The 23,962-nt window shown below is 42.0% G+C and overlaps 1 protein-coding gene across 42 annotated transcripts in view; it reads right to left on the bottom strand.

Moving 5' to 3' along the window:
* The window catches only part of dlg1b (discs large MAGUK scaffold protein 1b), a 73,472-nt gene that overhangs the window by 28,011 nt on the left and 21,499 nt on the right, over positions 1-23,962 (bottom strand). For 25 of the 42 annotated variants that reach the window (XM_083525066.1, XM_083525037.1, XM_083525050.1 and 22 more), the window contains one exon: positions 11,787-11,951. In XM_083525066.1, coding sequence (XP_083381192.1) covers positions 11,787-11,951 — 165 coding nt within the window. Of the gene's footprint in view, positions 1-8,475; positions 8,563-11,786; positions 11,952-19,068; positions 19,692-23,962 lie in introns of those variants that run through there. The other 17 variants (XM_083525064.1, XM_083525028.1, XM_083525030.1 and 14 more) reach the window with 5 other exon arrangements.

Raw genomic sequence — 23,962 nt, 5'->3', positions numbered from 1 at the left:
GTTTGGTGGCCTGGAAAGACTCGAGTGAGAAATGTTTGAGTATTAGTAGTGTATAATTTCAGTTGTGGAAGGCCAAAAAGAAAAGCAGTTTGCTCAAATGTAAATATAAACATTAGAAACTGTGGGCACAGATAGGAGTTTTAATTCTGCTTTGCAGAGGTAGTGAATAAATAGATGATAAGATAAGTAGCTTGCAAGCTGGTTCTAAACTCTAATTTACATTTAACGATTTACATGCAGTAATTTACATTTGGCAAAGCCGTTTAAGATGAATTGTGCCGATGGTTTGGATGCTCAAGAAAACCAAGTGACAACTCCGGGGAATAAATGAGGATCCTTTCTGAAATGATGCAAGGTACTCGTAACTCATGCCACCGGCAAAGCAAGACGCAGGACGACATTTACGATGATATCTTAATGTCATTTAAGCAAGACACCTGGAAAGTACTAATAATGAATGATTTGGTGGCAACCAAATCCACTGCTGATTAATCTTGCTAGCTGTCCTATCCTATCGGTTGAACGCTTGATCAGAAAGAAATGGTACGCCATTATTTTGGAGGCTTTTTTCAGTCCAAATCCAACTTTCCAAAGTAATAATAAGGAGGATTCAAATCAGATAAATAGAAGATACAAGGGAATTGTAGATTCTCAGAGTCAGAGACATCAAGGAGTAAAGGACTGGTATGGATGCTCGTGTAGATGCTCACGCAGGTCAACAAAAGGAGTCCAGGAGAAGCTGAAGTTCCTCAGGCAGAAGGCGTCTGGTTTATTAACACTAATTATTAAAATAAAACTATAGCGATAAAGGAACATGAAATCTTAGATGCAGCTCTTATAGAGAAAAAAAATCCAACCGAGACTCAATGGACAAAACAAGATATGAGCCTTTTCAGCAATCTGCCCAGTGCTGAGTTTTGCTTTATGCTGGCTGTCAGAATCCTGAAAGTTTATTCAATCAAATGTTCATTCGGCTGTCAGAACCCGATTTTAAGGCTTGGGTACTGGCAAACCGCAGGACATCATGTGGAAAAATTACGTGCGAAAAGACTTCACTGCGCTGACCTTGAATTTAGCTCCATTTCAAAAGCATGTTGATTTGGCAAGTGGATAATGCAACAGCTTTGAGACTCGATACGAAATCTAAAGCCTGTGTCTTGCTCACAAAGCGATGGCATGGAAATGAATAGGGAAATGCGTCCCTTGATATTGACTGCAGGCTTCTGGCAACAACACCACAAGTTCGAATCCCTCTGAGGGAACTCCATAACGACCATCTCACCAGCTTTAGACTCAAATATAAAGCTGTGAAAAAGACAGGGCCAAAATATAAATCCTGGGATATAGAAATAAAATCTAGCGATAGCCATAAAACGTATATAATCTAAGAATAATAAAAATTTCATTAAAAAGTCTTATAAAAAACAAAACCACCAGCTTCAAAATCATACCTGAAATCATAGAATTCAACAGAGGTCCAACAAAATTGCTTCCCTGCATCATATCCTCCACTGAAACCATCTTACCTGGTTAACTCTTGCGATAACACAGTTGGTGAAGGCATTGAGCCGAGTGAGTGCGCCGAGGATGCGACGCCAGCGAGACGGATTTGGTTCAGCAGGCTCCTCACAGGAGCTCCGCATGGACCACTGGCGAAGTCGCGGCCCCACCGAGCTGCCATGGGCCGAGTTGGTGCTGCCTCCACGACTCCCCCTAGAGTACAATGTGTTCCCACCAAAGATGTAGTTCATCACCAGTGAATGCGCTCTGATCCAGAATCCAGAGCTCTGCACTGACAAATGCTAATCTAGCTCAAGGCGAAGAGGGGCGTGAGCACGTTTATGAACAATTTCCTTAATTACGAAAGGGCTTCCTGGGTTGGGCTGTATCTGGTGGTCTAATCTGTGCAGTGTTCTCCTGTCCCCGGGATGCTTCGGATGCTAGTCCACATGGCCGACAGCCCAGCCCAACCCAACAGGAACAAACGTTCCCCAGAAAAAAGTCGAAGTGTCAAAGAGAAAAGATCCTCCCGAGAGTATCAGTTCTCGTAACAACTGACAATTTTTCATGAACAGTTGGTGAGAGCAAGCTCAGAAAACGAATCAATCGTGGAACTCATCAAGCATTGACAGTCAATCTTTCTCAGTTGCTATAGTAATATCCTCATGTCCCTCAAAGTACATCAATCAAACTGTAAATGTGGAGGCCAACAATTGAATTACGGCTCCGTTCCTCACTGCGCCGAGTTCAACACAAGTTCTCCGCCAAATAGGGGAAAAACCAAAAGGAAGACACAAGCAGGACTGGAAAAATCTAATCATAAACCTTTCCAGAAAATCCGGCAAGCACTCTAGATCTTCAGGAGCGTTCCAACTGGCTTGTTCATACCTGCATCATTCGGTCTATGAAATGCGTCTCATCCACCAGCGCTCTGAGGGGACCTTCCCCAATAAGAAGCTTCCGGAAATGTGCCACAGGTGTCAGATGGTTCAGGTAATTTTTTCACCAGGCTCCGCTCCCGCTCCTGGGGGAGCCAAAGCCATGGCAACAGCTCCCACATCTAACAGAGCCAGCGGGATTTCCTGCTCAGGCTCCGGTCTCCTAGTCTGCAGCTACGCCTCAGAAAAACACGCCCCTCACTTTCAACCTATGACATGTTTATTAGTGTACAAAACAGCAGAAAAAAAAAAAATACAGCGCTCGGGCGTCGGGGTATATGCTTGGTATGATGTCAGGAAATAAAAGTCGTCCTTTAGGTGTTTCAACATGGTTAAACAGGTAAACCATAAAACCTACAAGTGGTATTGATATTATGTACTACTACTACTTTTTTCAACTGCTCCCATTAGGGGCCGCCACAGCAAATCATCAGTCTCCATACATCTTTCCTTTCAAACCAACTACCTGCATGTCTTCCCTCACCATTAATATTATGTACATAAAAAAAATAAAATAAATTCAAGTGGCTCTGCAAGTCACTCTGCATCTGATGGAAGGATAAAACCCTGATGACAGACATGGCAGGTCATCAATAATACATCCCCAATTATCCCTGAACATACTGTGTGCATGTCTAATGAGCTCCCTGCAAAAACCCGTTCCTTGGAGCTAAGCCGTCCTTGTCTGTCACCTTACTAATTGACAATTAGACCATCATACCGCAGGACTGGATGAATCAGGGGCATCAGTGCCAGCAAAAGAAGTAGGAGCAGATTGAGGGGAACGGCATGACACTGGAAAAAATGTGGGGAAATGAAATGGCTAAGCTAGACATCCCGGTGGATTTCTTAGGAGATCTTCGTCGAACCTTTAGCGCTACACCCGAGACCACCACCGTTGGTTTCCTAGCACCTTTAGTAGTTTTGAATACTTTCTTGTGTATATACAAAATCTATTTATTTATATGAATTTATTTTTCAATCATCAACTATATTTTTTCTTGTACTCATTCATCCATTCATTCATTTTCTCCCGCTTATCCGTAATCCGGGTCACGGGGGCAGCAGTCTAAGCAGGCTGTTACACCTATAAGTTCCTTCTTTCTACATTTATCCCATACGAGCAAACGGCGACTGTGTCAAGGAAAAACTCCCTGAGATTTCATGAGGAAGAAACCTTGAGAGGAACCAGACTGAAAAGGGCACACGTATCTGGGTGTCACTGAAGGTCCGTTCATTACATCATCGTTGGGGTGTTCAGTGATGTGCGCTTTGTAGCAGACTGTTGATATTAATTCCAGTCCTCAAAGTTCTTGAGTTGCTCAGTAAAGCCACACTAAGTGATCTCCAAATGAAGAGAACTCCATCCAGTTGATAGGTAAGGCATCATCTGCTGACTGGTGTGCAAATGGGATCGAACCCTCGCATCACCTGCGAGTCATAAGTGAGCAATGCAGCGGCAACTTTTAGACCCATGTTTGTGACTTTGAGGCCCGTTTTCCCTTTAATATGTCAATAAACGTGGCTGGAAAAATGCGGCATGAAAGTGAAAGATATCTCCTCCTCTGTTATTCGTTCTTATGTTGGTGATCGCTGAAAAATGTCCTCCTATTGCGCACCATTGTAACCGTGATAGTAATCGCAGATTTCACGTTTTGGCCTTCCATCCACACTGAGACCCCGTGTTCGATTAACAAAAACATAGCTTTTTGAAAAACGCTCTCCGAAGTGAGCTCGTCGCAGACTGTGAAAAACATTCGGGGAAAAAAAAAAAACGAAAGTTGACGTATTTTTAGTCGTCGCAACATTTCAAAGAGCAGGAATGTAAATTTTTTTTACGGAAAAAACGTTTTCAAATTTATCCGGATTAATGTAAGTGTAGACGCAGAGCAAGTCTCACTGTGACATCAGTCTCGCCCTGTTAACAGAAATATGACACCGGAATCTCGCAAATCTTTTAGAAAACCACGTTTTAAGTCGCTGTTCCGACCGATTTGATTCCTTTTTATTCCTCCCACTGCACTCCGTAAGCAGCCGAATTTAATTCGATAAATCAAAATATAGTGAGGTTCAAAAACGAATTCGCCGTACTACCAGAGTGCACGTAATTAGCGCTCGAGAGCTGCGTTATCTACCGATCAAAACAACCCTGTGTTAAAGATTAAATATAATCATTAAAACGCACTCCATAACCACCGACGTCGTCACAGCAACCAACAGCCGAAGCATCTGCGCAATAAAGAGGAAAAAGGAAAAAAAGAATAAACGTGACTTCCCCCCCTCATGACTGGAACACGGGGACTCGTTTAGAAAACAATCCGTGTGTGTATTAAAGATCCTGTGCACTACTGCATGACATGAGCATGCAGGTTGCCAGGCAGCATGAAGGGTTTTTTTTTTTTTTTTAACATTTTTTCCCTATTAGACTATCATCACACACACACAGCTGCATTACAAACCATAAAAAAAACGTACACCTTCTCATATATGGGTAAGGAATTAATGTTAACGTGTTTTCTTTTGTGCACGCAATGACGTAGTACTTTTGAAAAATGACGCACCGCTGCTCTCCAACAGACTATAAACAGATGCCAGATGCTCATATTTCATGCCCCTGAAGCGTTTCGAATGTTATCAATAAAATCAATACACTGAAGCGACGCAGCGAGGAAGTGTACAAAGTATTAGATGCAACAGATGACAATATGGTCCTCTGGAATTTTAATGGAATATCCCCCACACACACACACACACACACACACCCGCACCCCCCCACCCCCTGCCCCACACACTCACACATACACACGGTCACACAGGGAATGTAAGAGCATGCGCTTGTAAACGACCGGATAGAAAACAATTGCACTCGCTCGCCCCCGTCACGGCCCGGACTTACCAACAAGTGCAGATGCAGTCTCTTGGTTCTCCTCAGGGTGCCCATGATGCGTCTGCCCATCTTTTTGGCGTACCACACCGAGTTAAGCATGGTGGGTCCGAGAGCGAGTGCGAGGTTTGCGCTCTGACGTTGCACAGCTCGACAGGCTTTTGTTTTCCTTATGCGAGCATCTCAAAAGATTTTTTTTTTTTTTTTTGCACGACTTCAAAGACACACCAGAGACAAAAACATCTCTCTCAGGTTGTGTGAACCTGTGATGAGTGGAGAGTGTGTGTGTGTGTGTGTGTGTGTGTGTGAGAGGGAGAGTGAGGCAGTGGCTGTTTGACGCACACTGCTGCTGCGGCAAGAAGAGCGAGTGAGATTGAAAGTGAGGGAGATGAACAGACACAAAGAGAGCAGGAGAAAGATTTCTTACAACGTCTCCATCCCCTGCTTTTATTCACCTCCCTCTCTCTACTCTCTCTTATTTCCAAAATCACATCTCTCTCTCTCTCTTTCATGCAGCTTCACTCAGAGCTCGGGGCAGAGCAGCTGCCTGCCTGATTTGCCTCCTCGAAACGCTCCAAATGAGTCAGCAGGAAGCGTGAGAGCAGACCTAGATTGGACACCTGACTCGCCTCTGCCCCGCTCAGAAGACTGCAGATTCGGTCCACTTTCGCAGCTTTTAAGTTCTCCGCCAGGACGGCGTGTCCGAGAGCCACCTCGTGAAGCGTGTCCTAGTCGTGTTCACAGCCCGACCTCCTCGTCTTTTTTCAGAGTCTTTTTTAGAGTCTTGTCTCTTCTCCTTTGACGCATCATCCTGCTAATGCGTTCTCTCTAATGTGGGGTCTGACCTATTCTGCTCCGCAGCTAGAACAGGGTGCAAAATGGATCGGGGCTGACGTCATTGCCGGGAAAATGCAAGGCGGCGCTGGAACCATCGGCTCCAGGAGAGAAACCGAGCTAATGACGCCATCGACACTTGTGGTCTTTCTCGTTATTTAATTTCTTCCCGTTTCTTTTTTCATCCGAATCGTTTGTACCCTTTACCGTACGCTGCGCTTACTGATTAACCGTATCTCATCCATCATCAGATTATTCTGGAAACATTCAAAAGGCATCGTCCACACCTCAAACAGACACGTAGCCATGCATGGGAGAAGCCAATGCTTCTAGAAGCAGCAAGAAGCAACAACTGGTGGCCAGAAGCTTCTCAGACAAACATGTAAATACACATATATAAAAGTCTAAATATATATAAATATCTACATATATATATATATATATATATATATATATATATATATATATATATATATATATATATATATATACAGTGAGGAAAATAAGTATTTGAACACCCTGCTATTTTGCAAGTTCTCCCACTTAGAAATCATGGAGGGTCTGAAATTGTCATCGTAGGTGCATGTCCACTGTGAGAGACATAATCTAAAAAAAAAATCCAGAAATCACAATGTATGATTTTTTTAACTATTTATTTGTATGATGCAGCTGCAAATAAGTATTTGAACACCTGAGAAAGTCAATGTTAATATTTGGTACAGGAGCCTTTGTTTGCAATTACAGAGGTCAAACGTTTCCTGTAGTTTTTCACCAGGTTTGCACACACTGCAGGAGGGATTTTGGCCCACTCCTCCACACAGATCTTCTCTAGATCAGTCAGGTTTCTGGCCTGTCGCTGAGAAACACGGAGTTTGAGCTCCCTCCAAAGATTCTCTATTGGGTTCAGGTCTGGAGATTGCCTAGGCCACGCCAGAACCTTGATATGCTTCTTACAGAGCCACTCCTTGGTTATCCTGGCTGTGTGCTTCGGGTCATTGTCATGTTGGAAGACCCAGCCTCGACCCATCTTCAATGCTCTAACTGAGGGATGGAGGTTGTTCCCCAAAATCTCGCAATACATGGCCCCGGTCATCCTCTCCTTAATACAGTGCAGTCGCCCTGTCCCATGTGCAGAAAAACACCCCCAAAGCATGATGCTACCACCCCCATGCTTCACAGAAGGGATGGTGTTCTTGGGATGGTACTCATCATTCTTCTTCCTCCAAACACGTTTAGTGGAATTATGACCCAAAAGTTCTATTTTGGTCTCATCTGACCACATGACTTTCTCCCATGACTCCTCTGGATCATCCAAATGGTCATTGGCAAACTTAAGATGTGCCTGGACATGTGCTGGTTTAAGCAGGGGAACCTTCCGTGCCATGCATGATTTTAAACCATGATGTCTTAGTGTATTACCAACAGTAACCTTGGAAACGGTGGTCCCAGCTCTTTTCAGGTCATTGACCAGCTCCTCCCGTGTAGTTCTGTGCTGATTTCTCACCTTCCTTAGGATCATTGAGACCCCACGAGGTGAGATCTTGCATGGCGCCCCAGTCCGAGGGAGATTGACAGTCATGTTTAGCTTCTTCCATTTTCTAATGATTGCTCCAACAGTGGACCTTTTTTCACCAAGCTGCTTGGCAATTTCCCCGTAGCCCTTTCCAGCCTTGTGGAGGTGTACAATTTTGTCTCTAGTGTCTTTGGACAGCTCTTTGGTCTTGGCCATGTTAGTAGTTGGATTCTTACTGATTGTATGGGGTGGGCAGGTGTCTTTATGCAGCTAACGACCTCAAACAGGTGCATCTAATTTAGGATAATAAATGTAGTGAAGGTGGACATTTTAAAGGCAGACTAACAGGTCTTTGAGGGTCAGAATTCTAGCTGATAGACAGGTGTTCAAATACTTATTTGCAGCTGTATCATACAAATAAATAGTTTAAAAATCATATATTGTGATTTCTGGATTTTTGTTTTTTAGATTATGTCTCTCACAGTGGACATGCACCTACGATGACAATTTCAGACCCCTCCATAATTTCTAAGTGGGAGAACTTGCAAAATAGCAGGGTGTTCAAATACTTATTTTCCTCACTGTATATATATATATATATATACACATACATACACACACAAACAGGATATGACAAAAAACAAAAAAAAAAGTCATGCACGCCGGGAACTGCGCCATCTAGCATTGACATAAAGCCGGAGTCTGTGACCTCATTTAGCCACACGACAGCACAACCACGTGACGAGACACGACATCAGCACAGTGATGGCTGCGTCCAGTTCCCGTGCTTTAGCGGGGGTGTTTACCTGATGCACGGTGGAGGGGCTCAGGAGAGGGCTCTCCTCGCACGCCAACATGGGCGGCCCGTCAAAGATGCACTCCAGAGACTCAACCTACAGGGAAAAGGGGAGGAGGGAGGGATGGGGGGGGGGGGGCATGTACGTAACTCAGACTTATCACACAACGCAACACATCAGAAAGGCTCACTTAAAGATCAGTAGAGAGGTAGGACGTGAGAGAGATAGATAGGTCTAAAAAAAAATGTGCAACTCGCACTCCCTATCCTTAAAACAATAGTTATATATAAATATTATCCTCGCACTAGGAAAGCGCCCCCTTCAGCACAGACTCTGAACTCCAACAACATACACAATGTCATTTGGCAGACGCCCTTATTCATACAACTGAGCAGGTATGGGGTTAAGAAGGCCTTGCTCAGAGGCCCTGAAGTTTTCGGCTTGGTTTGGCTGAGATTTGAACTCATCCTTCAGATCCAAAGTTCAATGCCTTAAAAACTAAGCTACTAGAACCACCTACCAGAAGAAGATCAGAACTTCACACTTTACAGCATGATGTCATCCAGCATGAGGTCAACATGTGTCTCCCCCACAAGACACAAAATGTCATTTTTGATGAATGTACAATAAGCAGAATGGTATAATGGGACCCCAGACTCCTCTTCAGGCACTCACGAATAAGTCCAGGACATTTTCCTATAAATAAAACCAATCAGGAAATCTACTGAAGCTGCTGAGGCTCAACACAAAATCAAAACCAATCATTATAATGATTTCATCCAGATACGTGCGAATGATGGAACCAAGCTGTGTCGATGACTTATTTCTGTGAACGCATTTTCAGTGTGAGGAGTACGTGCAGTAACAGACTCATCCCACAGGATCGCCACAGAAGATCATATCCGTCTGTGGTCATCAAACTATGGAAAGTAACGAATTAAATTTACTCGTGTAATTGGGCAGGTTTTTGATTTTTATTTTACTTTTTAAAGTAATTTTGTAACATGTAATTTTACTTTTAAGTCTCTTGCAATGAATAAATCTACACTGGTACGCTAGACTACAATCTTAATATAAATCAGGCTACACCTCTTGATTTTTACATAGAACACTTGGAAAGATGTAATTCAAGTGTTTCAGGAAGAGGAAGGTCTTCAACTGACGCTTAAAGATAGCCAGGGACTCTGCTGTACGGACATCTAGGGGAAGTTCTTTCCACCACCTCGGTGCCAAAACAGTAAAGAGCCTTGAAGTTGTTCTTTTTATTTTAATTTTACTGTTACTGAAACCCAACAATTTCCCTATGAATTAAATATAGTATTCTGATTCTGATTAAAGTGTGCCTGTGCTGCAATGCTATGAAGACTCCAATAGGTGGAGCTAGAGCGCCATCGAACCCACTTATTTGTCTTGTGAAAAACGAGGATGGCAGGTGATTATTTAGTGTGTGATAACGGCTCGTGAGGCTTTGTGAATATTCTCAGCATCACAAAAGCACTTGAGGCATTTCATCACGCACAGCAAATGACCTCGAAGTGAATTTCGAAGAAACATTTTTTTTACTTTGTTTTGTTAGTCAAACCAAACAATTTGAGTACTGCACTAATTGCTTAACTTGCTTTGGAACATTCAATCGGTCCAATAATACATGTTTAATGAGAGGTCGTATACGCCTAGATGAGATGAAAACAGAGGCAGAACTTGTAAAGGGAACGTCGGACCGCATGTTCAATTTCAAAGAACAAAACGATCTTGTGTTGAAGATGAGGATGAGGGGCAGCTAATAAGAATGTAGAGATGAAGGGATGAAGGCTGTGTCCCTGTGGAGGAGCGAGCGTGAGGCAAGAGTTCACCAGGTTTACACCAGTGAGCCGAGAGTTATGAGAGGTGACAGGTGTGAATCGTGTGTGTGTGTGTGTGTGTGTGTGCTGTTAGCGCAGGAGCCGAGCGTGGAGGAGTCATAAATCTCAAAGCAGAAGGGAGCATTGGAGCGAGACAAGTGCGTGAGGAGCACTCGTAAAATGTCCTAAACGTCCACACACAACACACAACACCCTTCCTCAGACACCCAATTACTCTGCTGTTGACGCATGACTGAGGTTCACCTTGTGTGTGTTAATAAAAAAAAAAAACACGTCTTTAAACTCGACACGTGATCTCGTGATCTCAACAGTATGTTATGGACAAGTTAATTAGCAAAACAAAATCAACAAACGTTGAATGGACAAATGGATTCGTATGCGCTTTTTGGACATCTTAATCCACATGTAGCTGTTATAATAACCACCACTTTTCTGGGAAGATGTTCCACTAGATCTTTTGTGAAGATGTGTGAGAAGCATTCAGCTACAAGGGTGTTAATAAAGTCAAGTTACTGATGTAGGTAAGGAGGCCTGGAGTGCAGTGCGTTCACATGCATTCCCCCGTAAGATGTTTATTAGGGTTTATAGCTCTCTAGCAGGCCACTCAAGACCTTCTACACACTTCCAACCAATGGAATCTTCATGGAGCTGACTTTGTGCACAGGTTCGAGTCTCCTAGTTCAAGTGAAGGGAAAATTTCATTCTCCCGCATACAGACATTCTCAAACCTTTTGGAAAAGAATGACATAAGGCTGGAGAGGTCGGGTGTCCCGATACTTTCGCTCGTACAGCAAATTAAAAAGAACAAAATTGGGGCAAAAAGGTTTTTTTTGGCAACATTACAGGAGGAAAACGTGGGGCAATTTAAAATATTTTAGTTTTTTATTATTCCTTTTTTTTTTTTTATCTTTATTATCAATACTTTTTATTATCCACTTCACACAACCAAACACACACACACACACACACACACAGTACAGTGAATTGACCGATCTAATCAGAAGAAAACCTTTATAATTTTAGAGATCACGACTGCATGCCCTCTGCCTGTCCCCCTGTTATTATCTGCGCTATGCTAATAACGACACGTGCAGCACCCGCGAGGCTGCTTCCAGAGAAACCTGCCCTACATACAGAGCTGCTCGCAGGATCTAGCCTCCCTGCGGCGATGCTGTCGTGCTGCTGAAGAGCTCGTCTCGGAGACTACGCAGCTTGTTTTCATCATTTTGTGGATACAAAAAAAAAAATGCTGACGAGACAAAACTGGCACTGGGTCTGTGAGCTTTTTTTGTTTTTTTACACCCATGCACAGCAGGAGACTCGCATCTTGTGTGTGTGTGTGTGTGTGTGTGTGTGTGTGTGTGTGTGTGTGTGGCATGGTAACATACATAATGAGGTGAACACAGAGGACAAGACCGATGGTGGGAAACGGCACCGAGTCAGGGTATAGAGCTTTACCTTCATGGGGGAGATGTGCGCGTGGGCCACGTATCCGTGGACGTTTTCGATCTGCGAGATGTTCTTCTCGGCCACCTGGACGAGCTCAGGACCTGGCGTCTCGTCAGTGAGTTGCGGCGAGCTCTGCTCTTGGGGAGAACCGTCCTCATCGTGCTGTTTGTACTTCTGTGGAGAAAAGAGAAAGAGGAAACATGAGAAAGTGTACTCTCTCGAGGTCAATCTCCATGAAGAAGGGGATGTGGCCAGAAGGTGTGGCCTTTGTGACTGTCAATCATTGAAGGGGGCGTGGTCACTTTTTACTCATCATTCCTAGTAAAAGAGGTATGGACTTTATGAGTTAGTCAGAGTGAAAGAGTCTGAGAAGAGGCGTAGCCTCATTTCAAGTACGAGAAGTGTGGCCTTACACCTGTCAGTCCAAGAAGAGGTGCTGCCTCTTTTCCTGTCAGTCCCAGTGAAGGAGGCGTGGCCTGTATGACTGTCACTTCCTATGACAGACTAATGGCATCTGTACCTGTCTATCTCAGGAAAAAGGGGGTGGCATCTGTACCATTGAGTCTCAGCAAAGAATCACCCATCACTTCTCAAAGCCATATTTAAATAAATTTTGTACATGAAAAGATCTCCAGATGTTCATTACATAATGGATAAACGGATATAAACACTTCTCACCATCATGACGCAAAGTACTGGTTTGACAGCTTGAGCTTAAAGTACTTGATAAAATAAAATAAAAAAATGGAGATGAATGCATGATACACAGATTACAGAAACCTCCACTGATCATCCCTGGAGATGTTGAATAATAAATGTCAAAGTACAGAGTGATAAAAATGGGATCTGTTTTCATTTTTACGCCCTTACGGAGAACGAAGCACTAAAATAAAATGAGCAATAAATGAAGAAAAAATGAGCAACGCTTCGAGTTTATACAAATCTTAAAAGCTGGACATGCGGCACGCAGATTTGAATGTGACGAACTCGTATTAAATCGCACTTTTCGTCCTACTCAATCTGCATGAACGGCAAATTATGTACAGAGAATGATGCAAGCAAACACATTGCAAATGTCCGGGAGCTTGTTATATAGAACATGCATATTCATATCAGGTGACTAACAGGAAAAGATTAGATTTCGATTATTTTTTTTTATTTATAAAATTAGCATAATTACTGTATACACTGAATAATAATGATTACACCTTGATTAGGGGTCCAAGCACTGTTATACAATCTCGCTAAATAGATACCTTTATTTTTTTTAAAAAGCAAATTTTTCAGCATTATATTCATCTTATATACTTAGCTCCCATTTCTATGCTCTTTAATGTTTAATGAGAGCTCTGGGATGAAATAAAAAAAATTTCCCCCCTTCCTGTAATACAGTGGTATATCCCATGTGTTGTGTGTGTGTGTGTGTGTATATATATATGTGTGTGTGGGTTGTGTGTATGTCTGTGTATATCTGATCAGTCATTCCCCATATAACTAGGGGATGCTACGGTTGCTATGGCAACATGATTCCCGTTTTCTCTATCGCGTTAACGTCGTGCTAGTTAAAGCTAATTTACATTTTTCAACACATTCCAAAACTACACTAAAAAAAAAAATTATTAAAATATATATATATTATATTATACACATACATATGTCTTTTTATTCTAGTATATAACAACAGTTTTAACCAATTAAAACATGGGATCATGATAGAAATCTTCTGATGAGCACACAAGGGGGAGGAGGAGGAGGATCTCCAGGCAACTACGACCACTCAGCGGTGAATCACAATCCGCCGCGGATTACGGAAAACCGCGCTAAATGCACCTCGGCGTCATGAGAACGTGGCCATAAAAAGCCTGACGCAAAAATTTGCGCACTCGCGGCATTTCATCTGAAATCAGAAGCTCGGTGAAAAGCAGAAAGTCAAGAGGGAGAATTAAAAATCTAATTAAAATAATGACACACCACACGCTCCTACGTCATTAGAAGCTGGAAACGAATCAGTAAAAAAAAAGAGCTCTCTGCCCACACCAGTGGTGGACGGTCAGGGCCTGGAAAGCCTTCTCTTCTCTTCTCGCCTAAACACTATCAGAAGCACTGACCTGCATTTACAACATAAATTCTAATATTTGTTCTATGAAATTGTATTTATTTATTCCCAACAGTTTATTCTCTGAATTTCGTAGTGTTTCTCTCGGCTGCACTGCTTCCAGTATGTGTATGTGGACGGTAGATTTTTTTTGTCCAATCAGATTTCATCCTCAATGTGCTGCCATGTCAATCTAATCTGCCCAGGACCTTAGTCAGTACTGCTGGCCTTTATACTATAGTCTCCTTAAGAAATAGCGGTTTCTTTAACCAATCAGATTTCAGATTCTCCTCACAGGGCAGCTCGCTGGCCCAGAATAGCGTCAGCATTTTTCCGTCCTCTGATTGGTTGGTCAGAGGGAAACTGTTACAGCCAAGTTCGACTGGCAAAACACGTGTGTAGAGCTGCACACATCTGAGTTAGACTTTTTATGCCTACAGAGGAAGAGAAACTGATTTGGTCGTGAACATACTCAAAAATACATTTTAAAGAAAAGCTAGACATGGTGAGGAGGTCGGCCAACCCTGAAGCTAGCTAGCATGTCTCAGCAAGAGAAAGGGTTTGTTCACCACTTCCAGACCAGTGAATACGAGCAGTACCACTGGATTACAGCCTCTGAGGAGCGCTGCACATTATGAGTCTGCATCTTTTAAGAATAGGTTGCATTTTAATTACATTTGTTTTTGTCATGTTTTTAGACAAATATTTATTCTGAACTGCTCCAGATGTCGTAGGTGCACAGATGCAGTTGTAGTGTAGAGGTTTGGAGTCTTAACTGGGTTTCTTGCTTTAGTAAAATGGTTTTCACCTCCATATGCAAAATGTCTCTCTCTCTCTGTAATGCCACGTGTTATATTGCGGGGGTTTTTGTATTGTATTGATGATTTCTATAATTGAGACGTGATAGTGGTGGTATTAAAAGGTGGATTAAGTCTGGTACGTCCCCACTGAAGGCCCAGGTACCAAATGTACGGCCTGCCACTGGCCTACACACACACACACACACACACACACACACACACACACACACACACACACACACACACACACAGACACAGACACAGACACACAGACACACAGACACACTTCTACATGAGCTCCAAACACGCTGGCTCCTGATGACGTGCGCTAGCTGTCCCTTGGAACTTGTCGTAGTTTCAAACAGATGAAAACACAACCAGTTGCATCCTTATGAGGACACGAGTCTGGAGTCTCTGGTTTCTTTCATGGTTTAAATATTGTTTTGTTTTACTGAAAAATGTCAGGGTCTGTAAATTTAGTCAATCAAAAGTAAATGACTCAATATATGGTACAATTGAGTGAAATCTTCAGAATTTAATAATTTATATATATTTTAACCCTAAAAGGTAAGATGGAGAAATAGAAAATTGATAATGACTGAGGTTTCCTCTAAACGATGTATAGCAGCAGAAATCGCAAGTCCAGTCTGCTATTTACCAGTGACGGGAATCATATATAGGTCCTAATTACCAAAATGATGGAACTGCAAATGTTTTTTCTGATTAATCCGAGGGGTAATGTGTCCTCGCGACAGTGATGTATGAGACATCGGCCTGCTCCTCTGTTAAATACTAATTTCTTCGTCGATCGTTCTTTCTCTCTCGACACGCCGGCTGCATCGTGCACGCTCTATTTTTAGCTGCGTCTCAAGGCATGAGTTGGATACGGATTTCGGTTCCCCTCCTCTCTCATTTCTGGCACGCCGTTGCAATAATTAAACAGTAGCGAGACAAAGCAGCGTGAGCCTCCGTATAGGCACGAGTTCTCCGCAGAGACACGCCGTGGTAACGAGGTCATGGGAGCTGAAGAGCCGCGGTTCACACATACACACCTTTTCCTTCTAATGATAATGAGCTGAGATTTCAGGGCACTTTTGATGCTTCCATTGGAGACTAAGAGAGAGTGGAAGGAACAGATGCTTCATAGACGGATAGTACGGTGTTACGGATTACATGGGCAGCATTTTGATCTTGATGTGCAAATAAAAGCAATCGTAGGTTTGCGTAAAATACTTCATTGGTTTTCCGATGTAGTTTTTGTGTGTGTATGTGTGTGTGTGTGTGTGTGTGTGTGTGTGTGTGTGATATTCACAGTCGAACCTCGATACTCGCGACCTCGATAGTTGCCGACTTTTTTTATTTGGAACCGGACTGAGAGTAACTCGCAAAAATCTTATTATTAGTATTTATAATACAAATATTATTATTAGTATTAATTAATGAATTTATATTTTTAATTAATATTATTTTTAATATTTGTGATCAACATTCGAGCAGTTTACATTTTTTCTAACTATTTTAAATAAAATGCCTGCTTGGTTAAATATTATATAACATTTTATAAAAACAAATTAAATAAAATTAATGCAATGCACATTTTTACTATATTGATTAAACTGAGTAATCATTTAAATTCGCACAAATTATTACAATTACATAAATAGAAAAAAAATGTATTAAATAGTTTACACTTGACCCCAGTTTGACCCCATTTACAGTCTCAGGTAATACAGGGGTGGGTGTGTGTGTGTGTGTGTGTGTGTGTGTGTGTGTGTGTGTGTGTATGTGTGTGTGTGTGTGTATATACCCAAAACAAATCTTATTTCCAGTATGGAGTAAGGAGCCACAGTGACACTACACTAACCCTAGTTTGTTTTTAACGCTGGAACTGTTGTGTATGTTTTGAAGTTTAAAAACGATAAAAAGCGATAAAAGTGCAAACTGGAGACTAAACAAACATGCAGTCCGCCACTTAACACGTTTCTGAGGAAACTTCTTACAATGTTCAGTACGTTAAAAGGATTTGACCGAACCGAAAGCCCTGTACGGAAAGAATTCTGAAAACCACGTGACAAAAACAAAAACGACAGCAATGCAGCTATTCGCATCGGTAACTTTTCGGTTTAATTGGCGCATTTAATCAGCTACTCTTGTTTTAGAGCCGATTGAAAACTCGAGACACGCAGAACAACGTGGACGAGTCACATGGGAAGAGAGTCTCTGTGCCAGAGCTGCCATCAGTCTGAAAAACAGGGCAGGATGCCGAACACTAAAACACTTCACTCACATTTGCAAAGTACAAACGATGCTGTGTGCATTTGAAAAAAGGTCTTTATAACCTCTGGATGTAAAAAGCTGTCGAGTACAGTAGAGTAAAAATTTGTCTTTTTTTGGACCAGTGTTCGGGTGAATTTTATTAAAACGTATCGACAGCTGACGCTTTTACGAGTCAAAGTAAAGAAAAATATAAAACACTCTCCTTCATGATAAAGGGTCATTTAAATAAATATTGATCTCTTTGTAAATATATTAGTGGGTTATACACTGTATGGACAAAAGTTTTTTTCCAGCCATACAGGGTTCTTCCACAAACTGTTACCACAAGCATGGAGGCACACAATGGTATATGTCTTTGGATGCATAGCATGAAATCAAACCTGTTCCAGCATGACAATGCCCCTGTGCACAAAACCAACTCCATGAAGATTTGTTTTGTGTGGGTTGGAGGATCTCCTGCTATAGAGCTATAAACCCTATTGAACACCTTCGGGATGAATGTGAACACTTATACCCCAGGACTCCTCACCTCAGCTTCATTAGTACCTGACTTTGAGCACCAATCTCCATATTCAACTACCTTTATTTATCATGAAAAGCCATTGCGTATTTTTTTGCTACCACCGAGCAATAATGATGAACACTAGCCAAAGGTCAAACCACTAATCCAGCGTAATCCAGTGGCCAGTTCGTTCCAAGAATCAGAAGGATAATGTCATGGTGAATGTGGAAAAGAGGACAACGGAAACTGTGACACTAATCATGCAAGCCTGTGTGACCTCAGCGTCTGCGAATCGGTAAATAAATCGAGGGATTTTATCACATTCTACCAAACAAATAATGTGTAGTTTAGTGGTTAAGGCAATGGACTTTGGATCCAGTGGTTGTGAGTTCACTTAACTTAATAGCTCCCCAGCTGTATGAATAAAATAAATATAAGTCGCTCTGCATAAGGGTGTCTGCCAAATACCATATAAGGACTCGTTGGAAATCCCATCCGGATTTAACTCCTCTTTACTACTAGAATAAGCTCAATTGCTCATTCCAAAAGTGTTCATTGGGGGCTAAAGAAACCAGGCCTCTTTGTAGGACCTTCAAGGAGTTCCTTCATGCCAACCTTCACACAATAAGTCTTCATAGAGCCTGCTTTGTGGACAGGAGCATCGTGACGTTGGAACAGTTTTGGGCCTCTTAGTTCAGTGAAGATAAATTGTAAAGCTACAGCATAAAGACTTTCGATACAATTGGGGCAAAAGTTCGGTGAAGAACCACAATATCGGTGTGATGATCAGAGGTACCCAAACTATTGATAAATTTTGGTAAACTAGATGTAGACTAGCAGCAAAACAGAATCAAAATGGCTGTAGCGCAAAATATTTTAATAATACGGTTAAGAATGTGTTTCGTACACATTGGCAAACAGCTCTTGGTCTTTCAGAATGCTAAGTTTTAATTCACCCGATTTGAAAATGTATCGGCGCATCTTTTTCCACAATGTATCGGATTCTTAATTATAATTATATAACTATATTGCGCTCTCCGTGCAGCATCATGTTTAAAAACAAATGGCACGTGGCATCAGCGATTCGCCTCTAGAGGCCGCTCTCGTAATGACGGCGTAGTTTTTTTTGCAGATAGTTCCAGCAATCAACTATCCATGCCGATTAATTGTCCGACCTCTAAAAATTATAAAAATTACTAGGATTGGATATAGTCTTATAATTTCAAATTTGGCTAGTGTTCGTACCACCTTCAACCTCAACTAGAAGTTTATGTGCTGATGTTAACAAGAGACACTGAGAAGCAACACTGCACATATTACTGTAAATATTGTGGTAATAGACAGACATGAAACATCTAGGTATTTTTAGCACTTTAAGTGCTAGAACGCATTTAAGTTGTGTAGGCTTGGGTAAGTGGAGATTTAAGAGGATTAGTCACCAATCAGCAACACGATCTTTCACTGTTTGCTCTGATTTCCAGATCGGCAATCTGGCACAGTTGGCACTTAATTAAAGCTCCCCGGGCGAGACCGTAAGCACGTCTGTCACTTAGCTCGGAACAGAAAACCAAACAAGCAAAGAAGCAACGGGTGTGGGGTTTTCTGGCGTGCACCCACCTTACAGCCGAACATGAGGGAGATGGTGCTGTTGGTACAGGCCACTTTACAGTGGCACAGCATGGGCGAGAAGCAGTCCAGCTTCTTGATGCTGGGAGACATTTTCTCATTGCCATGTTCGGCCAGCGAGGAGGCGGAGACGCGTCTGAGCCGCAAGCGCTGCCTGCTCCTTCCCCTCCGACCTCCTCCACCACCTGCCCCTACAACGCCTCCTCCTCCACCTCCGCTGCTGCTGGTGCTCCCCGCTCTCACCATCCACCCTCATTCCTCGCATCACTCCATCGCGCCAGGGGAAGGACAGCCAAACCGCTTCCTTCATCCAGCAAGTGACTTCTCCTCGAGTCTCTCCGTTTTAGAGCCTCTTCTTCTTGCTCTCTGACGTTTTTACTTAAGCGTGGCCGGTTTTTCCCTCCAGTTTGTGCCTATACCTCACAGCTGTCAGTCAGAGTGGAGGTGTTTACGCTACGGTCCCACGGGAGCCATGCTGTGTATGCTGAGCTCTTCACTGCGTCTAGCTCTCAGGGAAGCGAGGCAGCTGGCTCTTTTCCCCAGGAGAGACAGAGTGTGCCGTGGCTATGAGCGTGAAGACAAAAGAGGCGGAGAATTGTGGAGTGGGGGAGGAGCACGAAGCCGTGGCAGCGCGTGGGGTTTATCATCTCACAGATACCATCAGAGATGCAACAAAAGCGCAAACCCTGATATTTGTGTTGCATTGCGAGAGAGAGAGAGAGAGAGAGAGAGAGAGAGAGAGAGAGAGAGAGAGAGAGAGAGAGAGAGAGAGAGAGAGAATGAAAGGAAATATCCTAAGGGACAGCAGAACTCAGAGTGGGAGGTGAGATATTGAATGAACTTCAAGCATATTTACATGAAGCGGAGGACGAATGAGGGGGTGGAGTAAACAGCAAGAAGCCAATTAGGACAAGAGAAAAGGACTTGTGGTTGCAACAGCTATTGGTCAGTTGGTCCCTGTGACCTCTTGACATGACTCTGCCTACACAATAGGAGACAAAAAGACAGAAATAGCCAGAAACACTATGGCAGGATTGAGTTCAGGCTCTGACAATCTCATGATCACTACACACTCCAAACCACAATAAATCTTATTTCCAAAAACAAAATAAAGGTCCTCCTCTTTGGCCCTGAATACATACCCTTTAGCCTCTTTTTAAGAATGGTATTATTCAGCGATTTGCATCGATGCACTGATATAAAAGTTAATGATTTGATGCACCGGTTTAAAAAGTGTGCATCGGATACAAGTTGGCATTTGTATCACCGTGCATCATTTTTGACATAACTGCTTTGGTAAAAAACAATTTATTTATATATAATTATTAGTAGATGTGACATACTTTTATTATTTAGAAAGATACCAATAATTTGTGACCAATATTTTATACGTAAATTGATTTCTCCTCCCTAAAATTTCTCAAAACGTGTTCTCTCTACAGAGACGGAGGCCGAGTGTCCGGAGAGTCATATAGAATACAGATTAACATGGCAGAGGTAGAGCTGTAACTTTCTTAAAACAGAAGAGGAAAAGAATCTGGTTTCATGTTATAATTTTTCTTTTTGCAACACAAAGGGCTGTATGTGAAAGGAGTCATGTGTTAAAAGTCAGAAGGCACTTAAGGAAAGTGATGATTTGCTTAAACGTATCGCCTCACACCGTTAGCTGCTTCATGTGCATATGTCGAGACATGGCAGAGGCTACGCAGAAGTCTTAAAGAATTGTGATCAGTATTGGGTAGTTTACTGTAATATGTTAATAATTAAAATAATTACAACAATTTAGCAAAAGAGTCATTTACAGTAACAGACTGTATACATGTTTTACAGTATAAAATCGTAATTTGGGGACCACACACTAATATATATATAATACACATACATTATATATACACACATATCTATATCTATCTATCTATCTATATTTTATATATATATATATATATATATATATATATATATATATATATATATATATATATATATATATACAGTGAGGAAAATAAGTATTTGAACACCCTGCTTTTTTGCAAGTTCTCCCACTTAGAAATCATGGAGGGGTCTGAAATTGTCATCGTAGGTGCATGTCCACTGTGAGAGACATAATCTAAAAAAAAAAATCCAGAAATCACAATGTATGATTTTTTTAACTATTTATTTGTATGATACAGCTGCAAATAAGTATTTGAACACCTGAGAAAGTCAATGTTAATATTTGGTACAGTAGCCTTTGTTTGCAATTACAGAGGTCAAATGTTTCCTGTAGTTTTTCACCAGGTTTGCACACACTGCAGGAGGGATTTTGGCCCACTCCTCCACACAGATCTTCTCTAGATCAGTCAGGTTTCTGGCCTGTCGCTGAGAAACACGGAATTTGAGCTCCCTCCAAAGATTCTCTATTGGGTTTAGGTCTGGAGACTGGCTAGGCCACGCCAGAACCTTGATATGCTTCTTACAGAGCCACTCCTTGGTTATCCTGGCTGTGTGCTTCGGGTCATTGTCATGTTGGAAGACCCAGCCTCGACCCATCTTCAATGCTCTAACTGAGGGAAGGAGGTTGTTCCCCAAAATCTCGCTATACATGGCCCCGGTCATCCTCTCCTTAATACAGTGCAGTCGCCCTGTCCAATGTGCAGAAAAACACCCCCAAAGCATGATGCTACCACCCCCATGCTTCACAGTAGGGATGGTGTTCTTGGGATGGTACTCATCATTCTTCTTCCTCCAAACATGTTTAGTGGAATTATGACCCAAAAGTTCTATTTTGGTCTCATCTGACCACATGACTTTCTCCCATGACTCCTCTGGATCATCCAAATGGTCATTGGCAAACATAAGACGTGCCTAGACATGTGCTGGTTTAAGCAGGGGAACCTTCCGTGCCATGCATGATTTCAAACCATGACGTTTGAGTGTATTACCAACAGTAACCTTGGAAACGGTGGTCCCAGCTCTTTTCAGGTCATTGACCAGCTCCTCCCATGTAGTTCTGGGCTGATTTCTCACCTTCCTTAGGATCATTGAGGCCCCACGAGGTGAGATCTTGCATGAAGCCCCAGTCCGAGGGAGATTGACAATCATGTTTAGCTTCTTCCATTTTCTAATGATTGCTCCAACAGTGGACCTTTTTTCACCAAGCTGCTTGGCAATTTCCCCGTAGCCCTTTCCAGCCTCGTGGAGGTGTACAATTTTGTCTCTAGTGTCTTTGGACAGCTCTTTGGTCTTGGCCATGTTAGTAGTTGGATTCTTATTGATTGTATGGGGTGGACAGGTGTCTTTATGCAGCTAACAACCTCAAACAGGTGCAACTAATTTAGGATAATAAATGTAGTGGAGGTGGACATTTTAAAGGCAGACTAACAGGTCTTTGAGGGTCAGAATTCTAGTTGATAGACAGGTGTTCAAATACTTATTTGCAGCTGTATTATACAAATAAATAGTTTAAAAATAATATATTGTGATTTCTGGATTTTTGTTTTTTAGATTATGTCTCTCACAGTGGACATGCACCTACGATGACAATTTCAGACTCCTCCATGATTTCTAAGTGGGAGAACTTGCAAAATAGCAGGGTGTTCAAATACTTATTTTCCTCACTGTATATATATATATATATATACACACACACACACACACACACACACACACACACACGAGCAAACATACATACACATTTTCTATTAATTAATTTTTTTTTTTTTATGTACACCAAAAGAGAAAGAAGCAAAATAAAATGCTTAAAAATCTACTTTTCAAACATTTTAACACATTAATAGGCAACTGATGGTCCAATATGACTGTTTATTATTAGTCGAGAGAACCTTTGTGTATATTAGACCCAGTAAAGTAAAATAAAGGGCGCGAGGCTTCTGCACCAGTCGGATCCAGTTAAAGAAAAAAATTAGTAATATATATACAGTAATCCCCCGTTTATCACAAATGGACGGCACCCAAAAAATGCTTTAATTAAATTTCATTATTTTACCATGAAAACAATTCCCTATTTTTTTTGTGCTCAGTTCCAGTAAACAAGTAACTGCTCCTATTTTTCACTCAGGTCATAAATCAGCATACATCGGATTCCAACATGTTCCATTAAAGCTCTAAATTATGTGCTTCTGAATCAATGACTGCTTTAAAATATTCCTTTATGCACCCAAACATCGATCACATGCAGAGGAACCTCCCGGATCAGGAGTTGGTACACACCCTGACCACAACTGAAGAGTCTCTGAAAGCCCTGGAGATGTAAAATATGCTCAAACGGACATTAAAATCCCAATCTAGAGCAGAGCCGATGAATCCGTTCCATATCGGGCGCCAGTTTAAATATTTTAAGCTATAAAGCTTATTATTAAAAAAAAAAAGGAGGTCAGAGGATTACACTGCTCTCAGAGCCAGATGTGTACCAGTTACACCGGCTTTCGTCTTATCTGCCGTCAGAGACGTGTCACGAACAGGCCTGGTCATAGAGCACCAACGTCCTGCTGTGATTCAATAACAGACCTCGCTGTAGCAGCATTTGAGTTCGATGTGTAATCAATCCTTTGGGTAATTCTGTTTCCTCTTTTTTGAGTCTTCTGCTGTGTCTTAATTTTATCCTTATTGGCAGCTCATTTCGTTGACAAATGAAGGTGGGTTTATTTTCCCCTCTCCCACGAGTGCACGATTCGCCGGCAATGACGAGGGAAATCCCTCAATAGTGAGGAACATTAGCACAGCATCAGCACCATTAACAAGATGTAGAACGCAGCAGGGGGGAGGACTGGGGTACTAATGAGAACGTTGTAGTAGTCACGACTCACAAATTATGTTTAGCTAATTTTCTTAAAGGAGTGAATCTGCGATATGTGTTGCTTCGGTCGATTAACACGACAGAATCGGA

Source organism: Silurus aristotelis, assembly GCF_946808225.1.
Source record: "Silurus aristotelis genome assembly, chromosome: 22".
Lineage (NCBI taxonomy): Eukaryota > Metazoa > Chordata > Actinopteri > Siluriformes > Siluridae > Silurus > Silurus aristotelis.
This window is presented reverse-complemented; position numbering and strand designations above follow the sequence as displayed.